At 46.0% G+C, this 12,470-nt stretch overlaps 2 protein-coding genes across 2 annotated transcripts in view; one reads left to right on the top strand and one right to left on the bottom strand.

Annotated features, from left to right (window-relative positions):
• LOC135707167 (trypsin-1-like) overlaps positions 1 to 388 on the top strand; it is a 64,626-nt gene extending 64,238 nt beyond the window's left edge. Inside the window, exon 3 of the mRNA XM_065228914.1 lies at positions 1 to 388. Coding sequence (XP_065084986.1) covers positions 1 to 341 — 341 coding nt within the window. The 3' untranslated portion in view covers positions 342 to 388.
• LOC135707156 (kelch-like protein 13) overlaps positions 380 to 12,470 on the bottom strand; it is a 27,900-nt gene continuing 15,809 nt past the window's right edge. The window contains exons 2-4 of the mRNA XM_065228897.1: positions 2,837 to 3,445; positions 1,815 to 2,452; positions 380 to 1,757 (exon numbers count right to left, since the gene is read on the bottom strand). Coding sequence (XP_065084969.1) covers positions 446 to 1,757; positions 1,815 to 2,452; positions 2,837 to 3,034 — 2,148 coding nt within the window. The 5' untranslated portion in view covers positions 3,035 to 3,445 and the 3' untranslated portion in view covers positions 380 to 445. The remainder of the gene's footprint in view (positions 1,758 to 1,814; positions 2,453 to 2,836; positions 3,446 to 12,470) is intronic.

Genomic DNA, 12,470 nt, shown 5'->3' on the forward strand with positions numbered 1-12,470 from the left:
ATGACGTTTCCACGGTACTTCTCAAAGGAATTGTTCGACCGGTGCTTCGCACCGAATGTCAGCAGCGTTTTGATGGAATAAGCAAAATAAGAAGACTCAACATAACGGATGGCCATCTGTGTGCCCTGGGAGACCTTAATGAAGAGGGCAAAGCTACTGATGCGTGTCAGGGCGATTCAGGTGGACCACTGGTAATGCATCGCGATGATCAGTACTACCTTGTCGGAGTGGTATCGTCCGGGGTTGGATGTGGTGGCGCAAATCTCGCTGGTCTTTACACATGGGTTGCCAAATATGTTGACTGGGTCATCGAGCAGGGAGTGTGGCGTAATGTTCCCTAATTTTCCACAAATATGTCTGTCTGATCCATTCTGTCAATAAATATGTGCTTTATTAATAAATAAATGTTTCCCTAATACTAAAACTGTTGTAGAGAGTATCTAGTTCAGATGGCAGTACTGCTAGCATTATCACTGTCTTCATCATCTTCATCGTCATCGCCTTCCTCCTCACCGTTATCGTCGATCACCTCCATATCATCCCGGTACTTGGGGATGTACAAATTGGCACAAGTGTGCTCCCAGATGTTCTTCGGATACTTCTTCAAGTTGTACCACCGATCTTCGGTTACGTCGTAGCACTCTACGCTAGCCGCCGTATGGCGGAAGATATCATCCGAACAGAACCCTCCGATGATGTAGATCTTCTCCTGGACAGCCACGATTCCGGCATGGTACTTCGGAGTCGGAATCCGCGTCACTTGATGCCATGCAGGGCTCTTGCTGAACAAATCGTAACAATCGATACTTTCGGCCAATACACGTTGCCCGTTAACTTCATACCATCCTCCACAGACGTACAGCTTCCGATTGATCGTGAACATGACATGGTCCGCTCGGGGGTGCAACATATTCGGAAGCTTCTCCCACTTCTCGTTGAAACTATAGTAGCTCCACAAGCTGTTCAACGCTCCTCCGTACAGATCCAAGCCGCCTGAAATGTACAACGTAGCCCCGAAGGCAGCGCCAGCATGTTGCGTCCGATACTCCGGCAAGGATTCAATATAAGTCCACTTATCCGCCACGGGGTCGTACTGTTCGCAAGTCGACACCGATCTATCTCCATCATCATCCATTTCGCTGTTCCCTCCGACGGCGATCAAACTATGACCCACTACGTTCAACGAAAACCTACATCGATCTTGCTGCAGTGGAGCGATCGTTTCCCATTTGTTTTTGATCGGACAGAACCGGAATCCGAACGGGTGGATGTACTCCTCCAGCGAAATATCATAACAACCTCCGATCACATACAAATGGTTGTTCAGCACCACCACTCCGAAATTGCTCTGTTTAATGTGCGGAATCGTCGTCAGGTAGCGCCACTTTCCGTTCAGTCTCACGTCCTTCCGTTTCGGTCGATCCACGAATCGAATCGTCACAGCATCTCCCCTAGTAGTTGCACTGCCACTCTCCGAGCCGGAATGGTTTCTGTTTAGCTTTAGCCTGCCCACCGTCGACGAAGAGGACGATGACGACAACGAGGAGGACGATGAGGATGACGACGGCTGAGACTGGCCGCCATCGCCCGGAAAGCAATAGGTAATCTCATTAGTAATTCCCGACAGGTCGAAGCCACCGATTTTGATGACCGCCAGCTCCAATCCACGGTAGTTTTGAATCTTGTTCAGCGGGGATATCTTGTACTTGATGCACTGCTGTTCGCCAATCTTCATGATGAAGTCATACAGTTCGTATCTGGAATGGGAATTTTCGATATTTAAAAAAGGACTGAATTTGTCAAAACTCTCATACCTATCGATCCACCGAAACTGGAACTCCTCCGAACAGAGCAGGTTGTACAGCTCCTGCAGCGAAATGTCCATGAACCGGATGTTGTTCCGTATCAACTGTCGATAGTTGGCTGCAGTCACATTCGTCATCGACGATGATGTCGGTTCATCACAGTTTGCTTGAATCCACCGCAGTAGTATCCCCAGCACTTCAATCTCCGTACAGGTCACCGGATAGTCTCCGGCCAAGATCAGTTCTATTTGCCTCTCGCTAAGCCGAAAGAATTCCGGCGATTTGGATATCACATTCAAGTGGTGGCAGATGAAGCGGTACACCTTGTGATTCAGCCGTTTCAGCGAGTACATTTCCGAGATGATCAACACGTCGATGTAGTTGTCCAGATCCAGCTGCTGGTCCAGGTAGTTTAGGCAAGCTTCCACAACGGATTCCAGCTGGATGTAGCTGGCCGCCGATAGAACCTCCTGGATGTTGGCCAGATTCAGGGCCAGTTTGGATGTGTAGATGTAGTCCAATAGCAGTTCGATTCCCAGTGGGGAAATGTGGCGCAGGTTAATTTCACTGAGGCGAGATTCGCGAGTATGGTCCGAGAACATGGCTCTGAAGTATTCGCTGCACGCGGACAGGACGGCACGATGGGCCTGTGGGGGAAATGGATTGAACGAGCTAAGTATGATAACGGTTTCTGATTGCATAAAAGAAAAACACCTTCAACTTTTGATGGTGCGAAAAATGTAACCATGACTCCAAACAGAAAGAAGCAGAGAGTGATTCAAACCGCCCAAACGGAGATCATGTATCATAATGACCAATTTAAGCCATTTAACAACAATGCAAACAATGAGGAATGGAACAATTTGGGCACCATGTCGACACGAGAGCACCACAAACAGAGAAGAAAATTATGCAATTCTAATTTATTTTGATGCTGCGCTCGATGCACCGTCCACAGCTCATCAGAAACCTCCAAATTAATTAGCTGCGCTGCACTGGTTTCGTTGTGGTTGAGAAATTATGATACTCACCCGAAAAACCTTCCCATCGGTTCGCAGTGTCACGTCCACCAGCACTCCCTTCAGGCGCAGCTCGTTCAGGCCTTTCAGTATCGTTCCGGTATGGCTAAAGGATTCGAACACTATACCGTTGAGTTCCTTGCCCTCAGCACCGGCCGCCAGCGTCGCCGGTGGGTTGATCTGAGGAATCTTAATCTCGGTGGTAGTCATTCTGAGAAAAACTCTGCCTAATCTAATAGTTCCACGCACACGCACCGATTCCACTTCACACGGTGACCCGGTTGCTGTTGATCCGAGACAAACAGAGCGCAGTCAAGGGGGACAACAGTTCAACAACAACGGCAGCAGTGAGAATGATGACGGTGACGGCGACGACGGTTTGAAGACTTCCCACGCCAAACTGCGACGACGGTGAAGCCGTTCGACATTGTGCAACCCCGCGACGATGCCGCGACTTGCTACTCGCGGCAGCTGTTATGGGCAACCATTACCATCATGAATGGAACAGCAAACATACATCGGAGCACGTGGGGGGAGGGTACAGCGAACACTATTAGTGCGTCGTGCGTTGCTGAGTACCACCGTGTACCGTACTGGGGTGGGTTGATTGAGTTTGTAGAGCTGGAATGAAGGTGGGAAAGGCGTATTGTTAACATGAAACAAATTTAAGGTCGACGAATGGTTAATGACAATTGGGGTGCTTTGTTCTGTAAAATGTATTTTATTTCTAAAAGGTCACCCTCCCCCGATGGTTTCATATCCCTAAAATATGAGCCTGTGCAAAAATATGTTAAAGACCTGGGTACTGCGGAGTATACTCGCTGTATTCATAGTCTGGCGGATAGAACTTCGATCTATCAAAAAGCGGAAATAATTCAATATATTTTAGACCGACAATTGAAAAGGTACTATCAACTTTTATAAACAAAACGTTGGTTATTCTTTCCTCACAAATCGAACGCAAATTACCAGCATCATCGGATAGGGGAAACTTTCCTCAACCCAAAGTTGGTGTTAATTTGCGTAGGCGAGCCTCGACTCACGAGAAAAGGGTTTCCGAAGTTTTGTACGCAATAGCTGATGTGCTCTTTTCTGTTGTTGATCGTGATTTACTCGATTGCTTCCGCTAGTTGACAGCTCAATTGGTTTTCGAGGATATAGCGACTATTCTGCGGAGTCGTTTGATTTCATTTTGCAAGCCAATGAAAAACTGCTTAAAATTTTCTTAAGTTTAAAATTGTTTTGCTCGTTCTCAGTTGAATCCCGCAAAAAGCTCTTGGCCAGGAGGGCTCGAGCCCCCATGACTCTATCATGAAAAGTCTGCTGAGTCATAAAAACTATGCTGTTTTTTTTTGCTTTCAACACTGAGCCTGCTGGTTTTTGTCCTTGAGCTTAAAATTAAGAATGTGTTATGAAAAATAATGGATCATTTTTATGAAATTACAATGCTTGACGATGGATAAGAACAGTAACTGCATTTGTTGCTTCTGAATTGACGAGTGCACGGGTGAACTTTTGTTCATCTACTGAAAAAAAAAGTGACACAACAGCGGGGCCCTGTTTACTAAAAATGAACACATGGATAATGCTCGCGTAACATTTGAAAAGGGCCTATCAACTTTTGTAAAAAACTTGCTAGGTCCTTTTCACCATAACCGAAGTACGCCCACGCAAACCAAGAGCACTTATCGGGAAGGAGGAAAATTTCCCTATCCGAAGGTGTTGTAAGTTTGCGTGGGTTTATTCGGTTCGCGCGAAGAGGACTTATCAAGTTTTTTGTACAAAAGTTGATAGGCCCGTTTCAAATGTTACGTGAGTATTATTCATGTGTTCATTTTTAGTAAACAGGGCCCCGCTGTTGTGTCACGTTTTGTCGAGTGAGTGAACTCAAATCCATCCGTGCACTCGTCTATGTTTGGCTCCCGTTTGACAGTTCACACTGGCTCCCAAGTGACAAGCACAGTGAGTCCGCAGTATGCAGGTAAAGACCTAAGAGGAAAAGGAGGCAACTGGCTTCTTTATGTCTGTGACATGTTCTTCTCTCGCGAAACGACCGTGCAAAAACTATTTCATTAATATGGGCGACGCAGTCGACTGGCAAAATATAAGAAAATAGATTCCCTGTTGTAAAAATTCTCGCGTTCACCCGACTAATCAGACGCTGGTTCGCGTTTGACAGAAAATGGGCTCAAAAATGGCCCCCCTATTGTCTACTCTTCCTGTTAGGTAAAGATTGATGCAGGGTTTTAAGGTTGCCAAATATACTTTATTAACAATATAGATCACAGAAAGTTCAAGGTTAGGCACACAACCTTAATTGCCAGCATCAGTGGCATCGACGTTTCGGGCATAGGAACCCTGCCCAAGTAACCAAAAGTGCCGCATTCAACGATTAAAATCACTTCCAAGTTCCGTAAAGTTCAAATAAAGTTCCGACCGAACCTTCAAGTTCCATAAAGTTCAAATAAAGTTCCGACAGAACTTTCAAGTTCCATAAAATTCGAATAAAGTCCCGACAGAACTTTCAAGTTCCATAAAGTTCAAATAAAATTCCGACAGAACTTTTAAGTTCCATAAAGTTCGAATAAAATCCCGACAGAACTTTCAAGTTCCATAAAGTTCGAATAAAGTCCCGACAGAACTTTCAAGTTCCATAAAGTTCAAATAAAGTTCCGACAGAACATTCAAGTTCCATAAAGTTCGAATGAAGTCCCGACAGAACTTTCAAGTTCCATAAAATTAAAATAAAGTTCCGACAGAACTTTCAAGTTCCATAAAATTCAAGTAAAGTTCCGACAGAACTTTCAAGCCACATGAAGCAATCCGCACAAGTCTTTATTAGTAACAAAATTTAATGTACGTAATTATGAAATGATCAGTGGCCTGAATAAATCATAATTCTTATATTTATGCAGTGCATCAACATTCTATTCAAACATAAAAAAAATAATTAAAAACTTATGTCCTGGATTCGAACCCGTGTAGTATTCGGCATGCGATCTGCGAACGCTAACCACTGCGCCACAAATGCGTTGGAATAGTAGGCGGGCAAACATCAATTTAAAATTCATCAAGGTGTTGTGTTTCGTATTCAAGTCAGTCAGATGGCACTGAAAACTCCAACAGTAGGCGGGACAACAGTTCACTTTATTATATCTCAGATGACGCAGCGGTTCGTGCTGGGGCTCGCACGCTGAAAGACTGGGTTTAATTCTTCAAACAGCTCCAATTCTACTACTAATCCTGATAAATCACAATACACATTAATAATACCTGCCTTTAGAAATAACTTTCATAAAAGTGCGAACTAAACATAGAATTGTGGTGTAGAGGACAAAAACCTTTTTGATTTTATTTTCTGAAAGTTCAGTTCAAGTTCCGCCAGAAGCCAGAATTATGATATCGGAACTTTCAAGTTCTTATAACGACTTAAATATGAGGCTGCTTAGAATTCTATAGACCACCACCAACCAAGCTGCTTAAGCCACAAATAGCCTTTTATCAGAACTTTTGGTTACTTGGGTGGTGTTATTGGTAGGATTCGTGACGAGAAACTTGGTATCGGTATGTTGCGAACCTTGTCTAGAAGGGCAGATGACATGAAACCCGACTCCAAAGGAAGCGGAAAGGAAGTCGACTCAAGTCTTGGGTCTGGTTCACACCGACTTGTGTGGACCAATGCGGACAACGACGCCCTGTGGTAAACGGTTCTTGATGACGATGATAGATGACTTTAGTCGCCTTACGGTCGTCTATTTGCTCGAGAAGAAGTCGGAAACGCCGGAGAAGGTAAAGGTTCGGTACGTGACAAATTTGTTCAACCGAAAGCCGCGTATTATTCGCTCAGACGGTGGAGGCGAGTATGCGAACAAGGAGTTAAATAATTTCTTCACACATGAGGGAATTAAGGCACAGTACACCACAGCGGTGTGCAGCAGAATGGTGTAGCTGAGCGGAAGAACCGGTCGCAACAAGAAATGACGACGACGATGCTCCTTGATGCGGGTTTGGATAAGCGGTTCTGGGGCGAGGCCGTACTAACGGCTGCTTATTTGTAGAACCGACTTCCATTACGATCGGTTGATGAGACTCCGTATGAACAGTGGTATCGGAGGCGCGCTACCGAGCCGTTTGTCGGATTATGTGGTAGGTGTTGTGACACAGAAGGTGCAGGAACCAGCGACGTACAAGCAAGCAGTGTCCAGTCCGGATCGATTTTCGTGGAAGGAAGCGAATCAAATGAAGTCGTCCGCTACAAAGCAAGGATCGTCGCGCAGGGATTCACTCAGTGCTAAGGCGTCGATTACGATGAAATGTTCACCCCTGTGACCAAATATGCTACACTCAGAGTCCTGTTGTCCCTGGCTGGAAAGAGAGCAATGGCGTTGAAGCACTTGGATGTCCGCACCGCGTATCTCTATGGAGAAATCGAAGAATAAATCTATATGCGTCAACCACCTGGCTACGAGGTTCACGGAAAGGAGGAGATTGTTTGCCAACTTCGTAGGAGCATATACGGACTGAAACAGTCAGCTCGATGTTGGAACCGGAAGCTAACCGGTGTCCTGACACAAATGGGTTTCCAAGCAAGTTGCGCGGGTCCGTGTCTGTTCATGGCAACCAGAAACGATAAGAAAATCTACCTAATCGTTTACGTGGATGATTTTCTGATCGGATGTGAGAGCGAGGATGAAATCGATCGTGTTCAGAAGCAGCTGAGTCAGCATTTCGAAATAGTTATTATCGGCGATGTGAATGGCGTGTTCAGTGTGAGTTTTACCAACTACATTGAACAACTGGTTGCCAGAACAAGTCTTAGCGAAGCAAAGACAGCAAGAACGCCCATGGATCAGGGCTGAAGGATGAGGTTGACAGCAAACCATTCGAAGAAGGTACGAAGTACAGAAGCGTGGTAGGTGCACTACTATATGTTGCGGTGTGGGCACGCCCGGACAAAGCGACAAGTGTCGGGATTCTTGGTCGGAAATTCAGTGCTCCCGGCTGATTGGACCGCTGCGAAGCGCTGAACGAAACGATGAACTGGAAACTGCAGTTTGGAGGCAAAAAGGCTAAATATTTGGTGGTATTTTCGGATTCGGACTGGGCAGGAGACAAAAGCACAAAGAAATCGACCACAGGATACGTTGTGTTCTACGGAGTATGAACAGTATGCTGGGTGAGTCGTCGGCAGTCTTGTGTGACGCTTTCGACGATGGAAGCTGAGTATGTTGCTCTGGCTGAAACGTGTTAGAAAGTTATGTGGCTGAAGTGACTACTCGAAGACTTTGGTGAAAAACAGGTGAAAGCAACAGTGATCAACGAAGACAATCAGGGCTGTTTGAGTTTCGCACGTTCGGAAAGATCAAGCAAGCGATCAAAGCACATTGAAGCCAAGCACCATTTTGTCAAGGATCTATGCGACATAGGGGAAGTAGTGCTACAGCACTGCCCTACGGACCAGATGTCAGCAGATATCCTTACGAAGCCGTTAGGTTTTGTAATGCATCGACAGTTTGCGGACCATTTTGGTATGGTGAGGTCTAACCATTGAGGAGGAGTGAAGGTATTTACATTGTTTTACTCCTCACCATACATAAACTTTTATGGCACTTATATGTGCATGACGGCTCTTCTGGCAACACTATATGTTTAATGTGTACATAACAACAACAATAGTAAAGTTTAGTCTGTTATTTCGTGAAGTGCCGTGCGTATTTATTTTCGATCCTTCCGAAGCCAACACGTGTGTGTCCGCTTGCGCCCTGTGATAACTCGGTCCGCTTCGGTCCGCCCACAACAATACCATTCGATAAAAGGAGTTTGATCTATCAGATGATGGTGTTAGATTGCTTGGATGTGCTTTGATTCTCAAGGAGTAGAAAGATACCATCGAGGATGCCATGGTCACTTTTAACGTTATTGAATGTTTTTGGAATTGTTCCACTGGTTCCACAGCTATGTCCGGAATATATTCCGGCTTCAGACCCGAAACTTTCAAAAACGTGCCAAACCCACCATGCGATACATCAATTCACATGAGAATTCTAAAATAGGATCAATGAGAGCCATGAGGAGTATTCAGCACCATGTTGGCCACACCCGGACATGTTTCGGGTATCCCCCGCGAACAAAATCCATCATGCGATACATCAAATCACATGAGAACTCAAAGCCATAACCGTTGGCGGCCAGATTGATGGTCGTAAGAACTATATTGGCCACATCCGGACATGTTCCGGACACCCTAAGGGAAGTGAACCAAATCTGTCTTCAATCAAATCTCATGATGCGAAATGTTGTCTAACATCCCGAATAGAAATTGTAATGTAGGAAACATCAGCAGACATCTTCAATACATTAAATTTTAACGTGTATTGCTGTAACCTTAATGTATTCAGACTTCAGTGTGACGTCCAAGTACATAAAAATACATTAGCCTCAAACGTTACATCAGAATCAAACGTCTTGACGATGTAAAATTTGACATCAGAATACATCCAATGACAACAGAACCTAACGTTACATTAGAATCAAACATCATCACGATGTAATTTGTTGCACGCATAAAACATCAGAATACATCCAATGACAACCGAACCTAACGTTACATTAGAATCAAACATCATCACGATGTAATTTGTTGCACGCATAAAACATCAGAATACATCCAATGACAACAGAACCAAACGTTACATTAGAATCAAAGTTCATCACGATGTAAATTGTTGTCCCTCGGTCTCTCGCCGCATGCAAAGTTTGTTTTGTCCTCCTGAGTCAGCACTACACGGCGAATGAGAACGACCCTAATTTGAGGTTAGTTCACTCATAAATCGCAAAAAGTGCAGGAACTCAGTTTTGAATTAATTTCCCTCATGTTCCGAATATGAGAAAAGCAAAGATTGGATTCTCTGGATTCTCGTAAATTTTCCTTATTTTAGGGCAGATTTTTGAGGTTTTCCACAGGAAAACATGCGGCAAATTTACTCATCCTGCACTTTTTCGATATTGAGTACACTGTACTCAAATTTGCGTTGATCTCATTGGCCGTGTACAGTTTTTTTTCGCAGTGGGAAAAGTTTGATTTGAATACGAATTAGCCCGGGAAAGTGCCGAAAATGTGTCCGTCGCGAGTTTTGGTGGCGATGCAATGTTTTTCTGGTAAGTAAATGTGAATTTATTAATTTAATGTAATGTAATTATGTTTTTTTTTTAGGAAAGTACCAGTCCCAAGCCGAATCCCGGTAGGGAATCCGAAGCTGGATCCCGGGCGGGGAGTTTGCAGCCAGATCTCTCGACATACTGCAGGTTAGTCAGTGTATTTACTAAAAGCTACAAGCCCGATGACGGGTTCCGTAAACGGAGCCCGATGGGGATTCCGTAGACGGATCCCGATGGGGAAACCGAATACGGATCCCGATGGGAAAACCGAATACGGGTCCCAATGGCGAAACCGAATACGGATCCCGATGGGGATTCCGTAGACGGATCCCGACGGGGAAACCGAATACGGATCCCGATGGGGAAACCGAATACGGATCCAGATAGGAAAACCGAATACGGATCCCAATGGGAAAACCAAATACGGGTCCCAATCGGGAAACCGAATACGGATCCCGATGGGGATTCCGTAGACGGATCCCGACGGGGAAACCGAATACGGATCCCGATGGGGAAACCGAATACGGATCCCGATGGGAAAACCGAATACGGAACCCAATGGGGAAACCGAATACGGATCCTGATGGGAAAACCGAATACGGATCCCAATGGGAAAACCAAATACGGGTCCCAATCGGGAAACCGAATACGGATCCCGATGGGGATTCCGTAGACGGATCCAGACGGGGAAACCGAATACGGATCCCGATGGGAAAACCGAATACGGGTCCCAATGGGGAAACCGAATACGGATCCCGATGGGAAAACCGAATACGGATCCCGATGGGGAAACCGAATACGGATCCCGATGGGGAAACCGAATACGGATCCCGATGGGAAAACCGAATACGGAACCCAATGGGGAAACCAAATACGGGTCCCAATCGGGAAACCGAATACGGATCCCGATGGGGATTCCGTAGACGGATCCCGACGGGGAAACCGAATACGGATCCCGATGGGAAAACCGAATACGGGTCCCAATGGGGAAACCGAATACGGATCCCGATGGGAAAACCGAATACGGGTCCCAATGGGGAAACCGAATACGGATCCCGATGGGAAAACCGAATACGGATCCCGATGGGGAAACCGAATACGGATCCCGATGGGGAAACCGAATATGAATCCCGATGGGAAAACCGAATACGCAACCCAATGGGGAAACCGAATACGGATCCTGATGGGAAAACCGAATACGGATCCCAATGGGAAAACCAAATACGGGTCCCAATCGGGAAACCGAATACGGATCCCGATGGGGATTCTGTAGACGGATCCCGACGGGGAAACCGAATACGGATCCCGATGGGAAAACCGAATACGGGTCCCAATGGGGAAACCGAATACGGATCCCGATGGGAAAACCGAATACGGGTCCCAATGGGGAAACCGAATACGGATCCCGATGGGAAAACCGAATACGGATCCCGATGGGGAAACCGAATACGGATCCAGATAGGAAAACCGAATACGGATCCCAATGGGAAAACCAAATACGGGTCCCAATCGGGAAACCGAATACGGATCCCGATGGGGATTCCGTAGACGGATCCCGACGGGGAAACCGAATACGGATCCCGATGGGAAAACCGAATACGGGTCCCAATGGGGAAACCGAATACGGATCCCGATGGGAAAACCGAATACGGATCCCGATGGGGAAACCGAATACGGATCCCGATGGGGAAACCAAATACGGATCCCGATGGGGAAACCGAATACGAATCCCGATGGGAAAACCGAATACGGATCCCAATGGGGAAACCGAATACGGATCCCGATGGGGAAACCGAATACGGATCCCGATGGGAAAACCGAATACGGGTCCCAATGGGGAAACCGATTACGGATCCCGATGGGGATTCCGTAGACGGATCCCGATGGGGAAACCGAATACGGATCCCGATGGGAAAACCGAATACGGATCCCGATGGGAAAACCGAATACGGAACCCAATGGGAAAACCAAATACGGGTCCCAATGGGAAAACCGAATACGGATCCCGATAGGGAAACCGAATACGGATCCCGATGGGGAAACCGAATACGAATCCCGATGGGAAAACCGAATACGGGTCCCAATGGGGAAACCGAATACGGATCCCGATGGGGAAACCGAATACAAATCCTGATGGGGAAACCGAATACGGATCCTGATGGGGAAACCGAATACGGATCCTGATGGGGAAACCGAATACGTATCCTGATGGGGAAACCGAATACGTATCCCTATGGGAAAACCGAATACGTATCCATTAGTTTTCGTTTCGTGTGGAAAACCTGGAATTGGGTTGTATAATTTCGAAAAACAAACAAATTTTTATACATCATCTGAACGAGCTTCGTTTTCTGAGCACAAATATATTTTTATCGTTCCCATAGACATTCATCTCGATTTGTAAACCAAGATTTAAATTGTCGATAAATTGCATTAGATGACGTTAATATCCTTTGAATGACAGTTCGCTCTATGGCGAGGGCCGCTA

This window comes from Ochlerotatus camptorhynchus, unplaced genomic scaffold (genome assembly GCF_037179485.1).
Source record: "Ochlerotatus camptorhynchus isolate MF236.1 unplaced genomic scaffold, CSIRO-AGI_Acam_v1.1 ptg000304l, whole genome shotgun sequence".
NCBI lineage: Eukaryota > Metazoa > Arthropoda > Insecta > Diptera > Culicidae > Ochlerotatus > Ochlerotatus camptorhynchus.